The 27090-nt window shown below is 54.6% G+C and overlaps 1 protein-coding gene across 5 annotated transcripts in view; it reads left to right on the top strand.

Annotated features, from left to right (window-relative positions):
* The first annotated feature begins 1494 nt into the window (after nt 1-1494).
* The window catches only part of ARHGAP8 (Rho GTPase activating protein 8), a 51308-nt gene continuing 25712 nt past the window's right edge, over nt 1495-27090 (top strand). For 3 of the 5 annotated variants that reach the window (XR_003510972.1, XM_027540536.1, XM_027540540.1), the window contains exons 1-5: nt 1556-1607; nt 15036-15155; nt 16566-16721; nt 20812-20899; nt 26256-26387. Coding sequence is in view for 4 of the 5 variants with exons in the window: in XM_027540536.1 (XP_027396337.1) it covers nt 15119-15155; nt 16566-16721; nt 20812-20899; nt 26256-26387 (413 nt within the window). In the remaining variant the exon portion in view is untranslated. Of the gene's footprint in view, nt 1608-8047; nt 8416-15035; nt 15156-16565; nt 16722-20811; nt 20900-26255; nt 26388-27090 lie in introns of those variants that run through there. The other 2 variants (XM_027540538.1, XM_027540537.1) reach the window with 2 other exon arrangements.

The following is a 27090-nucleotide window of genomic DNA, read 5'->3' as shown; positions in this document are numbered from 1 at the left end:
GCAGCCACACCACCTTCCGTGCATGGCAGCCTGGGACTGTGCCCCCCCCCCACCCCTGAGAGGAGGAGGGGAAGAGGGGGCAGGACAGCGTCTCAGGAAGGACCACCCGAGCTGCTGTGTTGATACCAGGGAAGGGGGCAAGTACAGAACCAAGACATGGGTCAGGAGGCTGCTGCCCTGGGCCACGTGAGAGATGCTGGCGGCCTGGGCCACTTGGACCAGTGTGGGTGGAGAGAAGTGGTGGCGTTGTGACACGTCTTCAAGGAAGAGCTATCGGGGCTCATCCTAGGACCACACGTGGAGGGTGAGGGAACAAGGGGAGCCCAGGATGCGCCCTCGGTTTGGAAGGGGCTGGTGGAGAAGGAGGTGGGACACCCAGGAGAGGAGTCCAGGTGGACGTGTGGGGCTTGAGCTGCCTTCGAAGTTCTGCACGTGAAGACGTCACGTGGGCATCCAGAAACAGGAGTCGGGATTCAGGAGAGTTAGCTGGTGATCATCATTTAGTTGGTGATAGGCTGTTTTGAAAGCAGGAGGCTGGGGAGTGGGTAGAGATGAAAAGAAATGCATACTCAGCCCTGAGAGGGCACTGACCTTCAGAAACCAGGGAGACTGGCGGGGAGGCGGTGGAGACAGAGCTGCAGCCAGAAAGGTGGGCGACAGACACCCGGCCTGATAGAAAGATCCACCTTTAGAAGGTCGCTCCTGAACTGCTCTCTGGATGAGAGTCGAAAGCGTTAGGCACTCAGTTGTGTCCGACTCTGCGACCCCATGGACTGGAGCCCACCAGGCTCCTCTATCCACAGAATTCTCCAGACAAGAATACTGGAGTTGTCATGCCCTTCTACAGGGATCTTTCCCACCCAGGGGTTAGAACTCGGGTCCAGGCAGATTCTTGACTGTCTGAGCCACCAGGGAAGCCCTCTGGATTCGAATGCAATCCTATCAGAAGACCAATCCTCCCCTTGCCTGGGGCCCCGGACTCTTCAGTGGCACCTCCAGGGCTAAGGGGCCTTTCCTGAGTATATGACACCCCAACTCATGGGGTCAGTAGGACTTCCCCGATGGCTCAGATGGTAAAGCGTCTGCCTGCGATGCGGGAGACCTAGGTTCCATCCCTGGGTCAGGAAGATCCCCTGAAGAAGGAAATGGCAACCCACTCCAGTACTCTTGCCTGGAAAATCCCATGGATGGAGGAGCCTGGTAGGCTACAGTCCATGAGGTCGCAAAGAGTCGGACGCAACTGAGCGACTTCACTTTCACTTTAAGGGGGTCATGGCGTCATCTACACAATGAACGTGGGTTTGAGCAAACTCCGGGAGTTGGTAATGGACAGGGAAGCCTGGAGAGCTTGCAGTCCACGGGGTCGCAAAGAGTCGGACGCGACTGAGCGACCGGACAACAGCGAAGGGCTGGGGCAGAGGCTCTGCACATGCGCAGAAATGGTAACTCGCGGAGACCCTGGGTCACTCCAGTCCTGAGCTCCAGGGAGACGGCGCCGGAGGGGCGGTGCGAGGGGCGCGGCCTCGCGGGAGCCACGTCCGGGGCGGGGCCAGGTGAGTCGCCGGACATCGCGGAGCCCAGGTGAGGCGCCCGTGGGGCTGCGTCAGGTAAGGCGGCGGGGTGTCCGCGGGAGGGAGCCCGCTTGGGCCTGGGCGGGCAGGCGGCGCGGGCTCTGAGGCCCGGCCCAATGCTCCGGCGGGCACGCCGAGGCGGGGCGCGGTACCCGGGGAGCCGCGATCGCCCCAGCATGGCCCGGCCCCTCGCCCACTCCCGCACACCCCACCTCCCATTTTCCACGCGCGCGCGCATCCCCCGCTCCGGCCCTTCTCCCCTCCCGACCCCGCCTCTCCTCCCAGCCCCCTCCCTACAGCCCCGTCGCTTCTCCCGCCTTTTCTTGTTTGGGTTTGTTCTGGTTGCTTGTTTGGGTTTGTTCTGGTTGGGCCATCTCAGCCCAAACTTTCGCCGACCTCCCCGTTTTTCCTCCCCTCATTCGGGGTCCCCGATCGCCCGCACAGCAGCTCCCTCATCCCGAACTTGGGAGCCATCGACCTGCTTCACAGATGAGAAGACTGAGGCAGAGCATGTGCTGAGTCTCTTCAGGCACAGGGGCTCCAGCTGGTGGTTATCGCTGGCTGGTCACAGGGGATGGACCCCCCCACCTCCCCACAACAAGACTTAATATGCCCCGAAGTTAAATCAGCCTCCCAAACTGCCAGTTTCGGAGAGAGCCCCAGGTTACCTTCCCTTTTCGCAAACCCTAGCCCAGGGCCACTGTCCACAGCGCTGGATTCCCCAGGGCCTGGCCAGTTGTGTGGAGAGCTCCCAGGGAGAAGGAAGCAGGGTGGGCGGGGAGGAATTCCTGAGTTTTGGGCGGGGTGGGACCTGGCTTTGACTGCCTGGAGCTCACAGACTTGAGGTTTTGTGACAGAGGGCTGTGTGGATTCCAAAGAGCACGGTGCTGCTTGTCTGTGAAATGCGGTGTTGACGCTTGTGTTGGTGAGAACTCAAAATCTAAGACTCACCACCAGATATCTTTCGGTCGGTCTTTGTCGGTGGTTTTAGGCTCTTGTTTGTGAGTTTCTGCTTTAACTTGGTGACTTTAAGCCATTTCTCAAGCCAGCGGCAGAGCAGGGACCGAGGGGTGAAGACGGATACAGTGCACAGGCCTGAACCCGTCTAGTCCTTGTGGACGGCCACCTCTGCAGTCCCTGCCCAAGGGGGACTCCCAGTCAAGCCTCTGTGTGACATAGGGAAGCCAGAGGCTTGTGGGAGGTCTGGGAGGGCTTCCTGGAGGAGGTGACCATTGAGTTGGGAAATGGGTGAGACATAGGCAGGAAAGAGTGGGCACACTAAGGTCACACAGAAGCTGGGGATAAGTCACGTGTGAGGTGGGGGTAGACATACCTGGGCAGTACCTGACAGGTGGTCAGGTGTGGGCGGCATGAATGCACTTGGATGATATCACTGAGTCACTGAAATGCAACCTCCGTGAGATGCTTGTTCATTTGTTATATTCGTTTGCTATTTAGATTCCACAAGTAAGTGAAAACAGAGTATTTGTCTTTTGTTCTGATGTCCTTCACAAAGCAGAATGCCCTCCTGGTCCATCCGTATCGTTGCAGATGGCATTATTTCATTCTTTTTTATGGCTGGGTAGTATTCCATTGTCTATATATGCCACATCTTTAGCCACTCCATCAGTGAGCGCTGTAATGAGATGTTTTGAGGTCTGGAAACTTGACTAAACATCCCATGGATCTTGGCATCTCCCTGACAAGCCAGTGCCATGTGAGGCTGTCCTGGGCACACCATGGATGGTGGCTTTCAGAGAGGCTTTCAGGGATGGTTACAGAGGGGACAGCGAGAGCTCCGCCACCCTGGAGGTGCCTGGCGGGCACACCCGCCTCCTGATCTTACCTTCTTTCACCAGTGGGGACGCGGAGACACAGGAGCAGCAGGATGGGGACAAGGAGCCCCAGGAAGAGTCAGGGACCTAGTTTTTGATCAGGTCACTTTCCCTCCTGGGGACTCAGCCTTTTGACCTGTAAAGTGACGCCCTTGACCATCCTTCCCCAGAAGGTCACACTCACCTTTGCTGAGGCTCTCAGGACCTACCTGCATGCTTTTTTTTCTTTTGGCTGCCCCGGGTCTTACTTTCGGCCCGCAGGATCTCATTGCGGTGCCCGGACTCTGCAGTTGTGGTGCGCGGACTCACAGACTCTGCAGTTGTGGTGCGCGGACTCACAGACTCTGCAGTTGTGGTGCGCGGACTTAGATGCTTCACGACTTGCAGGATCTCAGTACTCAACCAGGGATCGAACCCATGTCCCCTGAACTACAAGGCAGAGTCTTAACCCCTGGACCACCAGGGAAGTCCCCTAACTGCACACTTATTGCCTTATTCTTCACTCACACATGCCTCACGAGCAGGGGCTGTTACTGTCCCCTTTTACAGATGAGGAAACTGAGGCAGGGAGGTTTAGACGACTTTCTGAGGTCACATGGCCAGGCAGAAAGTGGAGAGCCTACCAAGCTGCGACAGCAGCGTCCACGCCCTTGCTGGCAAGGGTGGGAAGGGAGAGGGAGGGGCAGCCCCAGGGCCCTGAGGTCTGCCTCCTGGGGGATGACATTCCAAGCCTTCCAGTGACTTCTCTTCAAGTCTGTGTGAGAGTAGCTTGGGGATAAAAGAAATGCTTTCAGTTTCCTTTCAGGTAAATTAACTTTTCCTTCAATCTTTTGATTGAAACTGATGCTCAAGGAAGATGTGATGGGTGTATCCAGGGGCTTCCCTGGCCACCCAGGGCACATCGGAGGTTTCCTTCTGCGCGGGGGTGCCCTTGGAGATGCCCAGGGGAGGGCACCACCCCAGCCATCGTCCTGGAGGCTCCCAGGGCTGCTGGCAGCTGGGTCTGGCCTCTGTCCAGTTTCCTGGGTCCCCGTTTTCTCCCCTCCCAGGCAGGCAGGGTGTCCTGAGCCTCGGAGCAGGCGGGCTGTGCTCTGGTCAACAGTTGCCGCTGGTGCCTGCCTCCCTGAGCCCTCATCCCGGCCAAGTGACTGAGAATTGCTCGCCAGGAGCCGGTCACCCTGCACCCTGGTTTCCTCATAAAATACGGGCAGTGCTGTCAACTACTCAGGGGGTTCCTGGGAGGAAGAAACAAATGTAATTTATATGGAGTGCCTGAAACAGGGCGTGGCAGCTTTATCCATGTTTTACCCCTCTTAGGACTAGTCGTCTCCCTCCCCCCACACCCAGGGAAGACTGTGGGGACTGAGCTTGGTTGGAACCTATTCCCCAGCCCTTCTTTCTGCAGTGACCCTGGTCAGAGCAGGGCACAAGAAGTTGGATGGCTGGAGCCAGTGGCTGTTCCATAGAAGGAACTGGTTTGGCAGGTCAGGAGTCCAGAACCTTCTGGGAACCTGCCCACTCTCTCCCCCTACCTGGTTATAAAACGAAAACAAAGGAGGCCTCCTGGGGACTGGGTCAGGGCATTTATCATCCACAGAAAAGCTGCGGGTGGTTGAAGCCAGAGGGCGGAAGATTTGAACCTGCGGGGCCTGTGTGGGGCTTCCAGAAAGCACCTCCTCCGGGGGCTGTGACCCCCTGGGGTCAAGTTCTAGGGGCCTCTGCGGGCTCTTTCCGCTGTGAAGGGCTCTGCTCCCACCCAGAGCTCCCAGGTCGGGGAGCTGTGTAACAGCTTGCTGTTGTAACAGCTTGCATTGTATGTGGGAGGGCTGATGGATTACTGAAGAATTTGTGATATTCCAAGGATTTCCCTGATAGTTCAGTTGGTAAAGAAGCTGCCTGTAATGCAGGAGACCCCGGTTCGATTCCTGGGTCGGGAAGATCTGCTGGAGAAGGGATAGGCTACCACTCCAGTATTTTCGGGCTTCCCTTGTGGCTCAGCTGATAAAGAATCTGCCTGCAATGCGGGAGACCTGTGTTTGATCCCTGGCTTGGGAAGATCCCCTGGAGAAAGGAAAGACTACCCACTCCAGTATTCTGGCCTGGAGGATTCCATGGACTGTATAGTCCATGGGGTTGCAAAGAGTCGGACAAGACTGAGCGACTCTCACTTTCACTTTCATGGAATAGCAAGGAGAGATAAGAAAGCCTTCCTCAGTGATCAGTGCAAAGAAATAGAGGAGAGCAATAGAATGGGAAAGACTATAGAGATCTTTTCAAAAATTACCAAGGGAACATTTCATGCAAAGATGGGCTCAATAAAGGACAGAAATGGTAGGGACCTAACAGAAGCAGAAGATATTAAGAGGTAAGAATACACAGAAGAACTGTACAAAAAAGATCTTCACGACCCAAATAACCACGATGGTGTGATCACCCACCTAGACATCCTGGAATGCGAAGTCAAGTGGGCCTGAGGAAGCATCACTATAAACAAAGCTAGTGGAGGTGATGGAATTCCAGTTGAGCTATTTCAAATCCTGAAAGATGTTGCTGTGGAAGTCCTGCACTCAATATGCCAGCAAGTTTGGAAAACTCAGCAGTGGCGACAGGATTGGAAAAGGTCAGTTTTCATTCTAATCCCAAAGAAAGACAATGCCAAAGAATGCTCAAACTACCACACAATTGCACTCATCTCACATGCTAGCAAAGTAATGCTCAATTCTCCAAGCAAGGCTTCAACAGTACATGAACCAAGAACTTGCAGATGTTCAAACTGGATTTAGAAAAGGCAAAAGAACCAGAGATCAAATTGCCAACATCTGCTGGATCATTGAAAAAGGAAGAGAGAAAAACCTCTCCTTTATTGACTATGCCAAAGCCTTTGACTGTGTGGATCACAACAAACTGTGAAAAGTTCTTCAAGAGATGTGGATACCAGACCACCTGACCTGCCTCTTAAGAAATTTGTATGCAGGTCAAGAAGCAACAGTTAGAACCGGACTGGTTCCAAATTGGGAAAGGAGTACGTCAAGGCTGTATATTGTCACCCTGCTTATTTAACTTATATGCAGAGTACATCATGTGAAATGCCGGGCTGGATGAAGCACAGACTAGAATCAAGATTGCCGGGAGAAATATCAGTAACCTCAGATACGCAGATGACACCACCCTTATGTCAGAAAGCAAAGAGGAACTGAAGAGCCTTTTAATGAAAGTGAAAAGGAGAAGGAAAAAGCTGGCTTAAAACTCAACATTCAAAAAACTAAGATCATTGCATCTGGTCCCATCACTTCATGGCAAATAGATGGGAAAACAATGGAAACAGTGAGAGACTTTATTTTGGGGGGACTCCAAAATCACTGCAGATGGTGACTGCAGCCATGAAATTAAAAGACATTTGTTCCTTGGAAGAAAAGCTATGACCAACCTGCTACGCTAAGTCACTTCAGTCGTGTCCGACTCTGTGCGACCCCATAGATGGCAGCCCACTAGGCTCCCCCGTCCCTGGGATTCTCCAGGCAAGAACACTGGAGTGGGTTGCCATTTCCTTCTCCAATGACCAACCTAGACAGCATATTAAAAAGCAGAGATATTACTTTGCTGACAAAGGTCCAGAGTGAAAGCTGTGGTTTTTCCAGTATGGATGTGAGAGTTGGGCCGTAAATAAGTTACTGTTTATCAGGATCTGAATAAGATTAATGTTGTCTTCTGATCACCACCTGGCTTGCACAGCCCTGGTGACCACTACTGTTCACCTGCCTCTGGAGTGCCCAACCCTTCAGAATGATGGCTCATCTGGACTTTATTTGATCGTCACTGTGGTACTGGTGGAGGGCGGGGTTTGTGCCCATTTCACAGGTAGGGAAGTAGGGTCTGAGGGGGCGGACTGGCCTCACTGAGGAGGCCCCCTGAGTAGGAGTGACCCGGCCTGGAACCCATTCCCCTGACTCTTCCTCCGTTCTGCTTGCTCACAGTGCCAGCGCAGGGGCTGGGGTCAACGCTGCAGGGTACAGAGGGGTCTCTGGACCGGACACAGAGAGGGCAGAACCAGGTCCCTGGCTCTGGAAAGTACGGGTGGCCTGATCACCCCCGGGACTTGGGGTGCTTTTCTCTCTGGCTGCATTATTGTCGTTCAGTTGCTCAATTGTGTCCAATTCTTTGCGACCCCGTGGACTGCAGCACTCCAGGCTTCCCTGTAATTCACCGTCTCCCAGAGTTTGTTCAAACTCCTGTCCATTGAGTCGGTGGTGCCATCCAGCCGTCTTGTGCTCTGTCGTCCCCTTCTCCCGCCCTCAAACTTTCCCAGCATCAGGGTCTCTTCCAGTGCATCGGCTCTTCGCATCAGGGGACCAAAGTATTGGAGCCTCAGCTTCAGCATCAGTCCTTCCAGTGAATATTCAGGGTTGATTTCCTTTAGTATTGACTGGTTTGATCTTGTTGTCCAAGGGGCTGTCAACAGTCTTCTCCAGCACCACAATTTGAAAGCATCAGTTCTTCGACACTCATCCTTCTTTTTGGTCCAACTCTCACATCTGTACATGACTACTGGAAAAACCATAGATTTGACTATATGGACCTTTGTCAGCAAAGTATTGTCTCTGCTTTTTAATATGCTGTCTATGTTTGTCATAGCTTCTCTTCCAAAGGAAAAGTCTTTATTTGACCTGGCTAAACTGTAACCAGATCTTCCTATACAGAAGGATCTGAAGGTGGAGGGGAGGTTTATCCCTGTGGATCCCACCTCCAAGGGGACCAGTGAGGAGGCAGATTTGAATTCAGCCTGAATTATTGACTTGGACTTGAGCCAATGGTCATAACAGGAACCATATGGATCACTCACTCCCTGCGGTTGCGATGTGTTGCAGGGAGAGGCGACAGCAAGTGCAAAGGCCCTGACGCAAGAACAGCCCGGCCTGTGCGGAGGCTCAAGCCTGAGGCCTGTGTGGCTGGAGCAGAGACAGCGGGGGTGGAGTGCAGAGGTTTGAGATGCGCCCCTGAGGGCCGTGCAGGTGAGAGGCGCACACCTGAGTGAGCACTGGGTACCAGGGCAGGGCCAGGGATGCTGGGGAGGGGAGCGGCCCCCAGGCTTGAGGCTGGTGTCTACAAGAACCACAGGAGCAGGTGGGCGGCCCCAGCAGCGCTCAGCAGACCCCCACCCGACCCCACCTTGTCTTTTCAGCCCAGCACCCCTGGCCCTTGGGGCAGGCCTCTGACAACGCCGTGCAGCAGGTCGCAGCTCATTGGGACCTTGCTGTCTCCACCTTTGGGTGTTTCCCCCAGCTGTCATGCCCGGTTCCAGTGGCCTCGGGCCCCGCTACATCTGCCTTCTCGCCAGAGTCCAGGGTGGTGTTTGTGATGAAGAGTGGGTAGTGCAAATCTGTATCTGTAAATCTGTGACATCACTGAGACAAAAGGGTGAAAATTGCTCTTGATGGGGTGTACCCCTAGACTCTGGGGTCCCAGCTTAGTGGTGGCCCCCCTCTCAGCCCCTCCCCTTACTCCTGGACTTGCACCCCTGCCCTGATGGGACCCTGCCAACCCCTTTCTCCCTGGGTGCCCTCCCTGTCGATACGGGGTCAGCGCTGGATGGCCTCGAGCCCACCCCGCCCTCCGCACAGAGCCTCTCATCAGCGCCCCTGTCCTGAGCGGGGGGTGGGGCTGTGCAAATATGGGGGTAGGCTCTCACTCTGTGCGTCCCACACATCGCCTGCACCACTCGCATTAGGTCTGGTACTGATTTGCCTGAGCTAAGTAGGTGATAATTTGTAACTACGGCATTAGGATAATTGCTGCGAGGGTCTATTTGTGTAATGTGCAAATATAATTTTATAGCAACAAACCATTTTGCTCCGAATTATAAGTAGAGCCGTCACGTGGTCAGAAGCCTCTTTTGCGTGCTGATGCCCCTGGTCTGCAGCTCCAGCTGGCATAGCCTCGTGATGCTGGTGGCACCTTAGCGTCCATGTCCCCCAACCTAGGTTTGTGATTCCCGGCTCAGAGGGAAAGGGCTTGGCAGTGAGAGGCCCGGGAGGAGATGAGACGTGTGGGCCCAGGTGGAGGGTGAGGGAGGCCGGGGCTGATGGAGCTGGTGCTCTGACGCCTGCCACCGAGGAGAAAGGGTCCATTTGTGAGGTTTGTTGTTCAGTCACCAAGCCATGTCCAATTCTTTGTGACCCTTTGAATTGCAGCATGCTAGGCTCCCCTGTCCTTCAGTATCTCCCAGAGTTTGCTTAAACTCATGTCTGTTGAGTCAGTGATGCCATCCAGCCATCTCGTCCTCTGTCATCCCCTTCTTCTCCTGCCTTCAGTCTTTCCCAGCATTAGGGGCTTTTCCAATGAGTCAGCTCTTTGTATCAGGTGCCCAAAGTATTGAAGCTTCAACTTCAGCATCAGTCCTTCCAATGAATATTCAGAACTGATTTCCTTTAGGATGGACTGGTTGGATCTCCTTGCAGTCCAAGGGACTCTCGAGAGTCTTCAACAGCACATTTCAAAAGCATCAGTTCTTCAGCCCTCAACCTTCTTTATGGTCCAGCTCTCACATCCGTACATGACTACTGGAAAAACTATTGCTTTGACTAGACGGACTTTTGTCAGCAAAGTGATGCCTCTGCTTTTCATTAAGCTGTCTGGGTTTGTCACAGCTTTTCTTCCAAGGAGCAAGCATCTTGTAATTTCATGGCTGCAGTCACCATTCATAGTGATTTTGCAGCCCAAGAAAATAAAATCTGTCTCTGTATCCACTTTTTCCCCATCTGTTTGCCATGAAGTGATGGGGCTGGATGCTGTGATCCTAGTTGCTTGAGTGTTGCGTTTTAAGACAGCTTTTTCACTCTCCTCTTTCACTTCATCAGGAGGCTCATTAGTTTCTCCTCACTCTCTCCCATTACTAGTATCATCTGCATATCTGAGGTTGTCAGTATTTCTCCCGGCAATCTTGATTCCAGCTTGTGATTCACCGAGCCTGGCATTTCGCATGACATACTCTACATAGAAGTTAAATAAGCAGGGTGATAGAAGTTAAATAAGCAGGGTGACAATATACAGGCTTGGCGTACTCCTTTTCCGATTCTGATTGTAAATGTTAATCATATCCACAAACACCTTCACAGCAACATCTAGGCTGGTGTTTGACCAAACAGCTGGGCACCGTAGCCCAGCCACGTTGACGTATAAAACCAACCATCACACGGCTGGTGCAGAACTCACAGCTCCAAGGGCCTTCTCGACCCATCAGAGCCACGTGGGGCTCCTGGGCCTGGAGAGCAGCTGTGCAGGGCCTGATGGGAGCAGTACGCTGGCCTCCCTGAGGATCGCCTGGGCAGCATGGGGTGGGGTTGGGGGAGCGTCTTCCTTCCCCTGCCCTGGCCGTGTGTCCGTCCCACATGGGGTGGGGTCCCCCTGAGCACATGCAGCAGGGGGCCAAGGTGGGCCCCCGGGCCCTGATCCAAGCCCGGGGAGCAGCCCACGACGGCAGGTGAGCAGCCCACGACGGCAGGTGAGCCTTCTATTTCCCTCAACCATGGGCCTGCGGCCTACTCAGCCCGACAGTTACCGTCCCCCAGCCCTCCCTCACCACAACAAAGCGTGGATTGCGTGTGACACGCTCAGGGCCCGGTGCCCAAACTTCAAAACGGATAACGCTGCCTGTGCTGTTTGAGATAGGCGGCCGGGTGCAGGTTTTGAGCTTGCAAAGGAAAAAGCAGGAGTGACAAGCACTCTGGGTGTTGCGGCAGAGTCTGGAGGAAAAACAAAGCCTTCCTGGCCCCGGAGGGTCGGGGTTTCAGGCTGTGCTCCCGGGTTGGCCGGAGCTCCCCTCACCCCACCACTCGGGCAGCCGAGGGGGAGGCCTGGGGCCCCGTGGTGGCTCACCCTGGTGTCAGTGCATCCTGTGAGGCTTTGAAGCAAGAATGTTCTGGATGTTTCCTCCCCCGGTGGGCTGGCCCCCAGGAAGCAGCCCCTGGGTTTCCAATCAGGCACCCCTGTGCCCGGCTTCCCCCCGGTGCCCTCAGCTGGTTGCTCTCAAGCTGTTTGTAACAGGCTGTGCTGCCAAGGTGGACACGCAGGGCTGGGAGCTCGGGCGCTCAGGGTGGGCTGCCGACAGGGTGCCACCCTCCCATCTTCAAACCTTGGGAGCCCCTCCCGCTTGTCATGAGCTGTCAGTGGAATGAGAGGGTGGCCCCAAGTCCCCCACAGGACAGGCTGTAGCCCCCCAGGCCCCTGTGCCCGGCAGCCAGGCTCTCTGGTGACCAGGTTCACCCCGCCAGGGCTCCCGCAGACCGGCCGCCCAGGCGGGTTCAGAGCTGTGGGCGTAGACGATTGAGTTTCTTTTCTCACTTTCAATGCAGCTGGCGGGGCGGGGGGCCCCTGCCCGGCCTGGGTACAGGGGCTCAGGCCTGGGCTCACCCCTGCTGCCCTCCCAGGCCCCCCCCAGCTTGGGGAAGGCAGGATTTGGAAGGCAGCCCTATGTTCCTGACATGGAGAAGGTGAGCGGGGGGCCCAGGTGGGGCTTCCCTTGCCTGGTACTCCGTGCCCTGCATGATGCCAGGAGAAAACCCAATCCTGTGTGCACACTGCACCCCCAGCCCCACCCCACCTCCGGAGCTGTGAAGAAAGCTGTGAAGAAAGCAGGCAAGGCAGGCCCTGGGCAGGTGTGCAGCGGGGGTCTACAGGCAGAGGTGGAGGCAGGCCCAATCGTCGGTTTAAGTGTGGGCTGTTGGTGGGGCTGATCTAGCGTCTGGACTGCTAGTGTTAAAAGGGGCATCACGGTGAGACCCCCACCCCCCAGAACTGCAGGCAGAGAGGAGCCAGGACATGTCGGGGGCGGGGCTTGTAGAAGGGTGTGCCAGGGACCCATGAGCCCTCACCCCCCTGTTCCTGGGGTCTCTGCCCCTCTTTCCCACCCCTTCCCCTCTCGCGGGCTCTCCCCCTGTGCCCTGCCCAGGGTCTTCCACCCACAGCCAGCTGGGCTCTTACAACACCTCGGCCCAGAGAGGGCACAACCCTTGGCAAAGCCACACAGCCATCCGGGACAGCAGAGTGCCCCCCCGGGGAGCAGCTGGCGGGGTTCACAGCGGCAGGGGGCCGGGGGAGGCTGGTTGAAATGACGCCAGGAAACAGGCCCTGGTGGCGTGGCCCCCAGATTGTGGAGAGCTCTCAGAGGGGAGACGCGGGAACCCCAGGCTCAGCTGCGTCAGGGGAGAGAGACTGAGACAGGAGTCCCGGGAGGCGCCCTGAGTGACCTCGAGCCACTGTCTGCGCCTCACGGGCCTCAGCTTTGTTCTCTGACAAACGGGGTGATGGAGCCAGTCAAGGGCTTCCCCCGCCTGCCCTCCTTCCGTCTCCAGCTGTTTTTAAGAAAACACATGCTTTTCCCCTTGATTTGGAAATTGGTGCCATCCGTTATGGGCTTTCTCTGTCTCTCTCTCTCTCTTAGCTGAACTCCTAGAAGGTGATACAGCCCTCCCGCCTCCCCTGCTGACTGTTCCAGCATCTGAGCGTAAAGACGTTCTCCAAATAACCCGACACCATCCTACCCACCGAGACGCAGCGTCCACACCGACAGCTCCCTTCACTGTCTGTGGACACGGGTCGTTTCCAGTTTGGGGCTGTTTTAGTGCTACAGCTCAGAATACTCCAGCCCACGTCCTTTGTCACACAGATGTACACATTCTGCTGGGTGTGTGGAACTGTGGAGTTTGGGGCATACAGATTTTTTTTTTCATTTTAGATTAGATTGCAGTGTTTGAACATGGGCAGCTGTCACAGACCAGCACGGACTCTGACTTCTCCCCCAAAGTGGGCAGATGTGGCCTCGCTGAGCTGGCTCTGAGGGGTCCCCCTGGAGAGGGGGCTGGCCTCTCCCTCCTTGCCCCCCACCCCGACCCTCTGCTCTTTGTATCTGTGGCCAGTGGCCTGGAGTTCCACAGCACCGCGCTTCAGGGGCTGGCTCCCGGATCTCTGCCTCAGTTCTCCCATCTGTAAAATAAGATGGAAAATGGCACTTAGCTACTAAGTGGGTTTTTTTTTTTTTTTTTAAAGACGTCAAGGTTTAAAATGTTTTTGTATTCATAAAACCTTATTAATTTAGTTCATATGACTTAACCTTATATTAAGTGTAATACAGGCTTTTGCAAACATGAAAAAGGGACAAACGTGGAAAAATAAATGGATTTATAAATCCTAATTCTAGAACTCAGAGAAGCCAGCATTTTAAAAACAATGTTCTGAAGACTTCCCTGGCAGTCCAGCGGTTAGGACTCACCAGTTTTCACTGCCGGGACCCGGGTTCAGTCCCTGGTCAGGGAACCTAAGATCCCACAAGCCGTGAGGCACGACAAAATACAAATAAGTAAATAAAAGCGATGTCCTGTTTCTTTTCACTACTCAAAAGCTAGACCAAACTGTATGTGCCATTTTCACCTAGCACTGTTCATTTTTAAAAACACCTTTACTAAGATATAATTCACAAAATATATAATTTACCAGTTTATAGTTCTGCGGTTTTTAGTGTAATTGCAGATATGGGCAGCCATCACCATAGTCAATTTTAGGACATTCTCTTCACCTCAAAAAGAGTCCATTCTGCTTTGCTGTCACCTCCCTAATCTCTGCCCGCCCCCACCCCCACTTCCTAGTACCCAGTGGCCTACTCTCTGTCTCTGTGGGTCTGCCTGCTCTAGACTTTTCTAGAATGGACTCATTCTATGGACTCATGTCATCTTTTGTGGTCTGGCTTCTGTCACGCGTGCTAAGTTGCTTCAGTCGTGGCCAACTCTATGTGAGCCTACGGACTGTAGCTGTCCAGGCTCCTCTGTCCATGGGGATTCTCCAGGCAAGAATACTGGAGTGGGTTCCATGCCCCGCTTTCACTTAGCATAATATTTTCGAGGATCACCCATGTCGTACCAGGTGTCCGTCCTTCATTCCTTTTTATGTACCATAATATTCCACAGTTTGGATAGTAACGTAAAGATTTGCACAGGTTTTGCATCAGCCTCCAGGGCACAGAATAACCAGGTGGCAAACTCTTAGCTGGTGGTGATTACCTGCTGTGCAGCCATGCGCCACTCCAAGTGATCTTTGCTGGCCTCAGTTGCCCTCTCCATAAAGCGGGTAGAGGAGTGAGCGTGTGAATCTGTGAGGTGGTGTTGAAGAAGCAAAGATGCTGTCCTCAGTGTGTGTTTGCCCTGGAGGTGCTGTTCTCTCTCCACATCCCTTCCCCCCTCCACTGCCCTCTGCCCTGCTCTCCTGAGACAGGGGGCTGTTGGGCAGGGGGTGCCCCGTCCACATGCACTCATCAGTGGGCAGGACCTGCAGAGGACGAGGTCAGATATAGGAGCCCAAACGTGGGATGGATGCCACCGTCCAGGGGTCCAGCTCCCAGGACCTCACGTGGTTCGTCGAGGGGCAAGTTTCCCACGGGTCGGGGGTGAAGGGGGTACGCTGGGCAGGTTGAAAGCCAAACACAAAAGTGACCTGAGGTCCAGGCAACTCGGAGGTGGCTGCTTTTTCTTTGTCAAGGAGGGAAACTGAAGAGCAAGCAGGCCATGTGAAGGGCGCTCCTTTATTCCTCACGCTCGGCACTCCTGCGTTAAACGTTCGCCGATTCAACGTGCTTCTCCCTCAGGGTGTCGGAAGGATCCCGTGCCTGGATCCTCGGGAGGCGGCGTCTGGACGGTGCCTCCGGGCTGCCCTACGCCCTAGCAGAGCATGTCCGGGCTGGACCTGGAGGAGCTGGCCGAAATAGGTACAGTATGCTCTCTTCCAGCCCCGTCCCAGGAGGAGATTGGCGGTTTTCTCTCTGGGGCTCTGTGTCCTTTCCTCTTCGTTTTTTTTTAAGATCTATTTATGTTGAGTTTTGGCCGTGCTGGGTCTTCACTGCTGCTCTTAGGCTTTCTCTGCTTGCGGCAAGCAGGGGCCACTCCTCGTTGGGGTGTGTGGGCCGCTCGTCGGGGTGGCTGCTCGCGTGAGGAGCACAGGCTTAGGTGTGTGGGTCTCAGTAGTTGAGGCGCGGGGGCTCAGCAGCTGTGGGCATGGGCTTAACTGCCCGGAGGCACGTGGGGTCTTCCTGGAGCAGGGATCGGACCTGTGTCCTCTGCACTGGCAGGAGGATTCTTAACCACTGCACCACCAGGGAGCCCTTTTCTTCTTCTTGTAAGGACATGGCATTGGATTTAAGGTCCACCCTGATCCACTGTGACCTCACCTTAATTCATTTCGTCTCTAAAGACACAGTTTCCAAACGAGGTCCCATCGTGGGTTTCGGGGTAGAATTAAATTTCGTGGTCACAGTATTCATCCAGTGTGTCTGGAGACTGAAGTCTGCCCTCACGCGAAATGTGAAATTCCTGCTCCTTTTCCAACTGAAAACATTTTCTGAAGGAACCTGGATTTGTTCTGTATTTGTTCTGTACTAAAACTAAAACTAAACTTCGGGAAGGCAGCCCTTTCTTCCTGCCTTGTGGCACAGGGACCCCAGCTACTGCCCTTCACCCCAGCCACGGCCTCCTGCCAGCCACTGGTGTCAGCATCTCTCAGGAAGGGCCCAAGTCAGAATTCGGAGCTGGGAAATCGGGTTCAGGCACACCTTGTGACCCCAGGGTCATTCTCTCCTCTGAGCCTGTTACCTCTGCTGTCAGTGAGGAGGACAGCAGCCAGCCCCCGGGTTCGTTTTACTCATTTTACTCTTTCCATGGGGTGTACACTGAGCAGGTGCATGGTGGGTTCACAGCAGAGATGGGCACATAGTGGGTGCACACTGAGCAGGCACATAGTGGGTGCACAGCAAGTGGGCATGTGGTAGGTACACAGCAGAGGCAGGCACATAGTGGGTGCACACTGAGCGGGTGCGTAGTGGGTGTACAGCAGAGATGGGCACATAGTGGGTGCACAGCAAGTGGGAAGGTAGCGGGTGTACAGCGGAGATGGGCGTGTAGTGGGTACACACTAAGTGGGCGCATAGTGGGTGTACAGCAGAGATGGGCACATAGTGGGTGCACAGCAGAGGTAGGCATGTAGTGGGTGCACAGGGTGGGCGCCTAGTGGGTGCACAGCAAGGCAAGGTGCGTGTCCTGTTAAAAGGCCTCAGGCGGCTCCCTCGCTGTCCTCCTTCCTGAGGAATGCAGTGACCCTCCCCTAACCCTGCCGTCTGCCGCAGAGCTGCAGAGAGATGAGGAGGAAGCCGCTGCCCTGGGTGCCGCGAGAAGGCCCTCAGCGGCACCCTCCGTGGCGCCCCCGGCTGGCCCAGACCCCGAGCTGAGCACGAACCACCCCTTCTATGACGTTGCCCGACACGGCATCCTGCAGGTGGCAGGTGAGTCCCTGCGGGGTGGTTGGTCCCTGGGAGCGCTGCTGCACCAGCCTTCCTGAGGGCCCATGGTGTGTGGCGGGCTTGGCAGGGCTGTGTTCATAGCCTGAAAATCGCAGCAGAAAGTACCCACCAGTGTTTTGCCAATGCACATGGCGCAGCCGTCTGAGCATCACCCGAGTGCTCTGAGTAGCCACCAGGCAGCGTCTATAAAGAGCACAGGCCGGAATCATACGATTGCTTTACTAACCCATGACACCGTTATGCTACCGCTTGGCAAAAGCAGCACACCTCTGCCAAACTCAGGAGCGAGCGGCCCCACACCCAGCAGCTGGCCAGAGGGGAGTCTCTTGCATCACTTTTATTTTCCCTGAGGAATCCGGGCCACACTGCTCACGTGCACGTCTCACACAGGCAATGTGTTGGTCAGGGTCCCTAGAGACACTGCCGATAGGCTGTATGGAGATACGCATCCGAGGACGTTTCTCGTAGGAACCGGCTCTCACGCAGTGAGGGATGCTGAAAAGTCCCATGACCTGCCTTCCACAAGCCAATACCAGGCTGTACCTGCTGTTAAGTTCTGGTCCGAGTCTGGGTGAGCCCGTGGCTTTTCCAGTTGGGGCCCCCAGGGAGAGCAGACCTCAGGGTTCCCTCCCTGAGGACCAGCCCTCCACCCCCTCCTCCCAGGCCTCACCTTGGCGTCCAGCTGTGTCCCCTCGCCCCTATCTCAGGTCCACACTCCTCTGCAGCTGAGGACCCCGGGGACACAGCTCAGGACATGGACCCTTCTCCTGCTTCTCCAGCAGGTGGCATGTGACAGTTTAGGACTGCCACCCGCCAAGGGGCCCACTTCAGGTATACCAGACGTCACCCCACCAAGCTGCCTCCTAATTCTGCTCCCAGGGGCTGCCTCCCCGACCTGCTGAATGTCAGGACCACGGCCGGAACCAGAGCGTCTTGTCAAAAGTAATTGTTGAATGACCTCTCATTATTACTTAAAGAACTATGTATTTGGCCAAATGGGAGCTTTGAAGACTTTTCAAGTCTCAGGATAGCACTGATTTAAATATTTTAGGGAGGGACTTCCCTGGTGGTCCAGTGGGCAAAACTGGTGGCAACCAGTGCAGGGGGCACAGGTTGGATCCCTGGCTGGGATCCTCCCATAAGATCGTATGTGCTGCACAGCGTGGCCAAGACTACATACATGCATACAGAAACATCTTAGGAAATTCCCTGGCAGTTCCGTGGCTAGGATTCCATGCTCTCACTGCCGAGGGCCCAGGTTCCATCCCTGGTCAGGGAACTGACAAGTCCCGCAAGCCAAAAATAAGAAATAAAAAATGACTACTTTACGGAGTGGTCACTTTCTGAAACTGCAGTCTGCGTCTGGGGCTGTGAGCTCAGGGGTGAGATTAGAAGTTGGAAAGCAGGGGTGGGCAGAGCGGAGGTTCCACCCGAGGGTCAGAGGCGAGCGGCCGAGAAGAGATAGGAGAGGCAGATGCCAGACTTGGTCCTGCTGGCGTCCAGTCTGCATCCTCACGGCTGGGGCGCTCCTCACAACCCTTCAGACCCTGGCTGGGCTTTTCCTGCAGGACACAGACAAAGTGAGTCTGCGAATCCCCTTTCACTCCCGCAGTAAAAGGGTAGCAACCTTAAAACCCAGACACACTCCCTCGTTGGTCCCGGGGAGGTCGCTGTGCATTTTAACCGTCCTTCTCTCTCGGAGCTGGTGATGGATGGTGACAGGCATGTCACGGTCGCGGCACGGGACTCATTTCTTTCTGCAGAAACGGGGCTTCTCCGTCTTGGAGACCGTGAGTGATGTTGTGTTGTGAACCAGCGAGGGGAGAAGATGGGGTCGTGAATTAAACCAGTGCCTTGTAGAGTCTACATTTTATTGATAGTTTTCATTTCCTCCCATATGACAATTTCGAAGCCCGTTTTCCATACACCGGCCTGTGTTGCTGGAGAGCGGGAGGCCATTGACTCATCCTGATGGGGGTGGTTAACGCAAATGCCCTGTAACTGCTCAGTGGGCGGGAGCCTGGGGGTCCCGGGGGCTCCTCAAGGCTGCGGGGGCTTCGGGGCTGTGACGGCCTCCTTGCTGGGAATGTTGGGGGCAGAGGAGGCCGGCCTGGGGGCGCTGCCCCGGAAGCCAGCCAGCCGTGAGCAGGAGCCCAGCTCTGAGGCTCACCTGTTGGTGTCTCTGGACCTCGGTTTTTCTCACCACCGATGAAACAGCACACGTGCACACACCCACCATCCACCGGGCATGTGGTGACTAATGGGCCACCTTTATCGAGCGCCTGATGTGTGCCAGCTCAGCAAGGCTTTCTTCCAACTATGGATGCAAGCCTTCCTGTCCGCCCCCCAATCAGGTGTCTTATCCCCGCGTTGCAGAGAGGCTGGGCCAGGGCTGCCCGACTCCCGGTGCATCTCCCCTCTTGCCTGGTTCTGCCTTGTATCCTTTATAGTAAAGGTGATTGTAAGTCTAGCACTTTCCAGAGTTCTGTGAGCCAATGAGTGATCAGTTGTGAGGCGGGTAGTGGGAACCTTGGAATCTATAGGCAGCTGGACAAAAACAGGGAGGCCTGGGGATCCTTGACACATAGCTGGTGTCTGAAGTGAGGGCCAGCCTGTGGAGGATAGCACCCCCCATCTGGGAAGTCCCTGCGGAGGTGGACGTGGCTGCCGGAGCCCTCAGAGGTTTTCAGAGAGGGGATTGAAGAGCCGAGCCAAAGACCCCTAGCACTCCATCACTGTCCTTTCCCCTTGACCGTGGACCAGTGGGGACCACGTCTGGCCTTTTCTCTCCAGAGCTGGGTGCACGGTGAGCCTGCAATGAGTGTGTGTTGGCCTGGCCTTCCATTGACCAATCACTCAGCACATCCCCAAGAGTCTCCACTTGGTCTGGTTCCTATGCTGACATCTCAGCGTGGAGGTCGACCTTCTCTTTCAGCGCCAGGGGCACTTAATTCCCTATTCCTCCAGTCGCCACACAAAACAGTTCACATCTTCAGAAGCAAAGTCGTCCCTCTCCTTCCCTCTCACAGGCGAGCACAGGCTCAGGTGAGCTGTGGAGCCTGGCCGCCACGCTGCTAGAAACATCATTTGGAAAACACTTTGTACCTCCAGGCACAGCCATCGAAGGTTTTGTGCCCAGATGGAAATGCCCAGCTGGCAAGGGAAGCAGATAAATGCCTGGGCCCCCAGCAGTCCTTTCAACAAGCGCCTTCTAAACAAACAGAAACCATGACCAGAATTCTCAAGGAACCTGTGAAAAGGCCGCTGTCTTTGGAAACCAAAATGACTCTCACATTCTGAAGGTCGGAGCGGCTCGCGGGCTCCCGGGAGAAACGGATGTGCCCTAAATAACAAAAAGCCGTCCTGGCCAGGCGTGAGAGCTTGATGCATTGCCTTTCAGAGCTGGGGTAGGGTGGGTGGAGGAATGAAGATGCTCTGCTGTCATTTCTTATTTTAAGTAAACATCTGACAACAGCTGTAAATACTTGTTTACAGTAAGTTACAGTGAGTTCAGAGTCACAGACACTTCTGGAAGGGCACCTTTCTGTTTTCTGATAATCTTCCTGTAGGGCTTCCCAGGTGGCTCAGTGGTAAAGAATCCACCTGCCCGTGTAGGAGACATGGGTTCGATCCCTGAGTTGGGAAGATCCCCTGGAGGAGGAAATGGTACCCCACCCCCCGTACTCTTGTCTGGAGGATCCTGTGGACAGAGGAGCCAGGCGGGCTACAGTCCATGGGGTTGTGAAGCGGTGGACATCGCTGAGCGCACACGCACGGCCTTCCTGTAACCAGCCAGGAAACGACTGGGGGACCTTGTCTGAGCTCTGGGTTCAGCAGGCGTGGGCTCTGGGGTATAAGGGGTGGTGATGGCGACCTTGGCCAAGGCACCCAGATCCTCAGGTAGCAACACACATCTGACAGGCGCTGCTGCCCCCTCACCCTGGCCGCCTGCGCCTCTTAGCTCGGGTGGGCTGCACGGAGGCCGTCTTTGGTGATAGCCGGAGGGCATGGGGGGAGACGGCCGCCTCCGGTGTCAGGCCGGGACCAGGGCTCACACCCATCTGCCCCGCAGGGGAGGACCGCTTCGGAAGACGAGTCATCACGTTCTGCTGCTGCCGGATGCCCCCCTCCCACGAGCTCAACCACAGGCGGCTGCTGGAGTAAGTCTGTCCTGTGCCCCCTCCATGCCCCCCGCCCCACCGTCCCTCCTCTGTCGGCGCCCCCTCCCATGTGTGTCCCTCTCCCTCGGCAGGTGCCTCTCCATCACTCTCAGCACAGAGAGGATGTTCGGGGTCAAAGGCTAACAGACTGCGGTGGACTCTCGGGTCCTGAGGGCTGTCATTAGTGCCAGGTGGCAGGCCCCCCCGCAGGGCCGATGCCTGTGCCCCTCTAAGCCACGCAGGCCGCCCTCTGTGTCTGCTCGGGAGACAGCCCTCCCCACTGCCCCTGGCCCGCAGGGGCCTCGTCCTCTGCCCTGTCCCTACGCTCTGTGAGGCCGCGCTGGCCCCAGTTCCCCCTCCCCAGCCGGACCCCGAGAGCGTTGGGAGAGCTGGCGTGGTCCCCTTTGCAAAGCTCCCACCCGGAGTCGCCCCAGTGAGCAGACGACCTCAGGTCTGGTGAGGGACTCGGCCCGGGAAGGAGAAAGCTGCGTGCCGAGGCCACCGAGGCTGCTTGAAATCAAGTGAAGTGCCCTCCCGCCCAGCAGGTCCTGCTGGGGGCCGAGTCTCCGCCCAGGTTACCTGCCGGGCCCATCTGACTTACCTGGACCCCGTGTCCCGGGCATTTCCTGCTCAGCCGTCGGATTCTGCTCTCCGACCACGTGCCGATGGCTCTTCACTCACTTGGTCAAGCCCCAGCCCCGTGCTGGGCGTCCCTGGGAATGTCTGTGTCCCCTTGTGAGGGACAGAGGCACGAAGTCTGGCCCAGGGCAGACTCGCCCGCTGCTGGGACGGCTCGGGGGCCTGAATCTGCTGTCACTGCTTCTAGATCCACTTTTCTCTCGACTGCGAAAGCCCAGCCAGAGCTCGATGCCACGACTGTGGCCTGGAGCCCCACACTCTCAAGTGAGCGAAGGCACAGTTGGATCGTAGAAGCGTCCGGAAGCCTTCGTGCTGCTTGTTTTGTGAGGATTCCCGGGACCCCAGGCATCCGACTTGTTTGCTGGGTCCTCCACCAGCTGCTGAAGACAGAGCGGCCCCAGGGCTCTGGCGGGCTGTGTTTGCCAGGCTCCCAGGGAAGGCGGCTGCGGTCCTACCACCAACTCAGAGAAGCCGTGCCTGAATTCCTGGAGCGCCGGCCCCACCACTGACTCAGAGAAGCTGTGCCTGAATTCCTGGAGCGCCGGGCCAGATTAATCACGGGCTGTGCTTCTAAATGATGAATGACTCAGACCACCTGAGGTGCAAGAACCTGGCCGAACCCGCTGTACATCGGGAGCCAGATTGCTGACGGGGTCAGGAGAGCTCCATCTGCAGCTCAAGAGCAGGTGGCTGGACCAGGGCTTTTCAGGCAGGTCACATGCGCGTGGCCAGGAAGGAGCACGCTCTGCAGCCCGGAGACTGACCGCGGGATTTGTAGAGTTTATCCCGAGGAGTGTGGTCGAGTGACAGAAGCGGGTCTACTTTCCAGTAAAAAGAAAACGTGCGTGTGCATGCTCAGTGGTGTCCAGCTCTCTTTGGCCCCAAGGACTGTAGCCCGCCAGGCTCCTCTGTCCATGGGATTCTCCAGGCAAGAATACTGGAGTGGGTGGCCACTTCCTCCTCCAAGGGATGTTCCCGACCCCATCGGACCCACGTCTCTTGCGATGGCAGGCAGATTCTTACCTCCAGCACCACCTGGGAAACCCAAGAGAAAGCACGTTAGGAGCAGATCTGAAAAGGAGGAATCGCTTGCTTCTGGACAGACAGCCGGACAGCGAGGAGTCTGAAGCGGAAGGGCTGAGTTAGGCCTGGGTTTGAACCCCAGCCCATCCTGGGTGTCAGTTTCCTGTGGCCACTGCAACAAATCACCAAACTCCGAGTGGTGTAACGTAGCACATTGATTCTCCCCCAGTTGCGGGGGCCGGGAGTTGTGTCTGCGGGGCCACAGTCCTCCCAGAGGAGGCCTCGCCTCCAGCAGAGGAACATTTCTTGCCTCCTGCAGCTTCTGGCGGGGTGGCTGTCAGCGAGTTCACACCCTCCTGGCCTGGTGGCCGCGTTGCTCTCTGCTCCGCCTCTGTCTTCGCGTAGCTGACTCCGCTCTGTGGCTTTCCTCTTTTAAGACGTCTTAACTAGGATGTGAGAGCTTGCATTCAGTGCCCCCCCGCCCCAGGATATTCCACACAGTCAAAGGCTTTGGCATAGTCAATAAAGCAGAAATAGGTGTTTTCCTGGAACTCTCTTGCTTTTTCAATGATCCAGCAGATGTTGGCAATTTGATCTCTGGTTCCTCTGCCTTTTCTACAACCAGCTTGAACATCTGGAAGTTCACGGTTCATGTATTGCTGAAACCTCACTTGGAGAATTTTAAGCATTACTTTACTAGTGTGTGAAATGAGTGTAATTGTGCAGTAGTTTGAGCATTCTTTGGCATTCCTTTCTTTGGGATTGGAATGAAAACTGACCTTTTCCAGTCCTGTGGCCACTGCTGAGTTTTCCAAATTTGCTGGTATATTGAGTGCAGCACTTTCACAGCATCATCCTTTAGGATTTGAAATAGCTCAACTGGAATTCCATCCCCTCCACTAGCTTTGATCGTAGTGATGCTTTCTAAGGCCCACCCGACTTCACATTCCAGGATGTCTGGCTCTAGGTCAGTGATCACACCAACGTGATTATCTGGGCCTTTTTTGTACAGTTCTTCTGTGTATTCTTGCCACCTCTTCTTAATATCTTCTGCTTCTGTTAGGTCCATACCATTTCTGTCCTTTATTGAGCCCATCTTTGCATGAAATGTTCCCTTGGTATCTCTAATTTTCTTGAAGAGATCTCTAGTCTTTCCCATTCTATTGTTTTCCTCTATTTCTTTGCACTGATCACTGAGAAAGGCTTTCTTATCTCTCGTTGCCATTCTTTGGAACTTTGCATTCAAATGGGTATATCTTTCCTTTTCTCCTTTGCTTTTCACTTCTCTTCTTTTCACAACTATTTGTAAGGCCTCCTCAAAGAGCCATTTTGCTTTTTTGCATTTCTTTTTCTTGGGGATGGTCTTGCTCCCTGTCTCTTGTACAGTGTCAGGAACCTCTGTCCATAGTTCATCAGGCACTCTGTCTATCAGATCTAGTCCCTTAAATCTATTTCTCACTTCTAGGGATTTGATTTAGGTCATACCTGAATGGTCTAGGTATGGTCTTTCCTAGAACATGGTATTTCCCCACTTTCTTCAATTTAAGTCTGAATTTGGCAATAAGGAGTTCATGATCTGAGCCACAGTCAGCTTCCGGTCTTTTTTTTTTTTTCTAACTGTATAGAGCTTCTCCATTTTGGCTGCAAAGAATATGATCAATCTGATTTCAGTGTTGACCATCTGGTGATGTCCACCTGTAGAGTCTTCTCTTGTGTTGTTGGAAGAGGGTGTTTGCTATGACCAATGCATTCTCTTGGCAGAACTCTATTAGCCTTTGCCCTGCTTCATTCTGTGCTCCAAGGCCACATTTGCTGTTACTCCACGTGTTTCTTGACTTCCTACTTTTGCATTCCAGTCCCCTATAATGAAAAGGACATCTTTTCTGGGTGTTAATTCTAGAAGGTCTTGTAGGTCTTCATAGAACCATTCAACTTCAGCTTCTTCAGCATTACTGGTTGGGGCATAGACTTGGATTACCGTGATATTGAATGGTTTGCCTTGCAGACAAACAGATCATTCTGTCGTTTTTGAGACTGCATCCAAGTATTGCATTTCGGACTCTTTTGTTGACCATGATGGCTACTCCGTTTCTTCTAAGGGATTCTTGCTTTGACTGTGTGGAACACAATAAACTGTGGAAAATTCTGAAAGAGATAGGAATACCAGACCACCTAACCTGCCTCTTGAGAAACCTGTATGCAGGTCAGGAAGCAACAGTTAGAACTGGACATGGAACAACAGGCTGGTTCCAAATAGGAAAAGGAGTACGTCAAGGCTGTATATTGTCACCCTGTTTATATAACTTATATGCAGAGTACATCATGAGAAACGCTGGGCTGGAGGAAGCACAAGCTGGAATCAAGATTGTTGGGAGAAATATCAATAACCCCAGATATGCAGATGATACCACCCTTATGGCAGAAAATGAAGAAGGACTAAAGAGCCTCTTGATGAAAGAGGAGAGTGAAAAAGTTGACTTAAAGCTCAACATTCAGAAAACTAAGATCATGGCATCCGGTCCCATCACTTCATGGCAAATAGATGGAGAAACAGTGGAAGCAGTGGCTGACTTTATTTTTGGGGGGGCTCCAAAATCAGTGCAGATGGTAACTGCAGCCATGAAATAAAAAGATGCTTACTCTTTGGAAGAAAAGTTATGAGCAACCTAGACAACATATTAAAAAGCAGAGACATTACTTTGCCAACAAAGGTCTGTCTAGTCAAGGCTATGGTTCTTCCTGTGGTCATGTATGGATGTGAGAGTTGGACTGTGAAGAAAGCTGAGCGCCAAAAAATTGATGCTCTTTAACTGTGGTGTTGGAGAAGACTCTTGAGAGTCCCTTGGACTGCAAGGAGACCCAACCAGTCCATCCTAAAGGAAATCAGTCCTGAATGTACATTGGAAGGACTGCTGTTGAAGCTGAAACTCCAATACTTTGGCCACCTGATGTGAAGAGCTGCTCATTTGAAAAGACCCTGATGCTGGGAAAGATTGAGGGCAGGAGGAGAAGGGGATGACAGAGGATGAGATGGTTGGATGGCATCACCGACTCAATGGACATGAGTTTGAGTAAACTCTGGGAGCTGGTGATGGATGGGGAGTCCTGGCGTGCTGCAGTCCATGGGGTCACAAAGAGTCGGACATGACTGAGCAACTGAACTGAAGTGACCTAAAGTGGATAATCCAGGACTAACTCCTCTGAGGAGCCTTTTCTTAATCACGTCTACTAAGAGCCTCTTCCAAATATGACCACAATCGAGGGTTCTGGGGATTTGACACTGGAAGTCTTTTGGGGGCCACTTTCAAGGCATCACATCTACTCCCTGGCTGTGGAGGGAGAGAAAAGTCAGGTAAGTTACTTAACATCTCTGAGCCTCAGTTATCATCTGAGAAATGAGGACTAGGGACTTCCCAGGCAGTCCAGTGGTTAGAACTCCATGCTCCCAATGCACGGGGCTTGTTTTCGATCCCTGGTCAGGGAACAGCTCCCATGGGCCACACAAGAGCACAGCCGAACAAGAAAGAGAGAGGAACGAGGACTAGGCCCCCTGCAGGTGGATTCTCAGCATTGACCTGGAAGCGTCCCCCATGGCCCGGTGTTGGCCCCTGCTGGGTGACCACAGCTCCGTTACGGGGGAGGCATTTTGATCAACGTGAGATGCTCATAACTGTGTCCCACGCTCTGTGCCCAGGTATTTGAAGTACACGCTGGACCAGTACGTGGAGAGCGATTACACCATCGTCTACTTCCACTACGGGCTGAACAGCCAGAACAAGCCGTCCCTACGCTGGCTCCAGAGTGCCTACAAGGAGTTTGACAGGAGGTGGGTGCCCTCCAGGCTTGGGTGGGGTGGAGGGGAACCTCTGGTTCCCAGCTGAGTGAGGGGGAGGCTCGGGTGACAGGAGGGGTCCCGGCTGTGCAGTAGGTGAGGGCGGGACCCCGAGGGCCAGGCGGAGCATTAGGGTGAGCACCCCTCGGGGCCAGGGGCCTCTGTCCAGCATTGTCGTTCAGGGCTGGGTGGGCAGCCACGCAAGGCTCTCGGCGCGTGCCTGCTTAGCCGTGTCCGACTCATTGTGACCCCATGGCCTGGAGCCCGCCAGACTCTTCGGTCCATGGAATTTCCCAGGCAGGAACACTGGAGCGGGTAGCCATTTTCCTTCTTCAGGGGATCTTCCTGACCAAGGGGTCAAACCCGTGTCTCTTGTATCTCCTGCATTGGCAGGTAGGTTCTTTATGACTAGCGCCACCTGGGAAGCCCCATGGTTCTTGAAAAGAAGCAAATGACATGTTCAAAGCGATGTTTTCCAGAAGCTCAGGCTGACAGTGAGAGGATATGTGTGTATGCCTGTCTTGAGCTCAAACAGATGAATTTTCAAATGGAAGGTAGGGAACTTCTTTTGTTTCTCCCACTTCTCTCAAAGGTGGACTGGGGGCAGGAGTAAGATTATAGATCTTGGCTTGATGGAAGCCAAAGGAGGGGTGTCCTAGGCTTCAAAGCCTCCAGGTGATGGAGCCCCTGCTGCAGG

Source organism: Bos indicus x Bos taurus, chromosome 5, assembly GCF_003369695.1.
Source record: "Bos indicus x Bos taurus breed Angus x Brahman F1 hybrid chromosome 5, Bos_hybrid_MaternalHap_v2.0, whole genome shotgun sequence".
Lineage (NCBI taxonomy): Eukaryota > Metazoa > Chordata > Mammalia > Artiodactyla > Bovidae > Bos > Bos indicus x Bos taurus.
The sequence above is the reverse complement of the archived record's forward strand: the minus strand, read 5'-3'. Positions and strand labels throughout refer to the sequence as shown.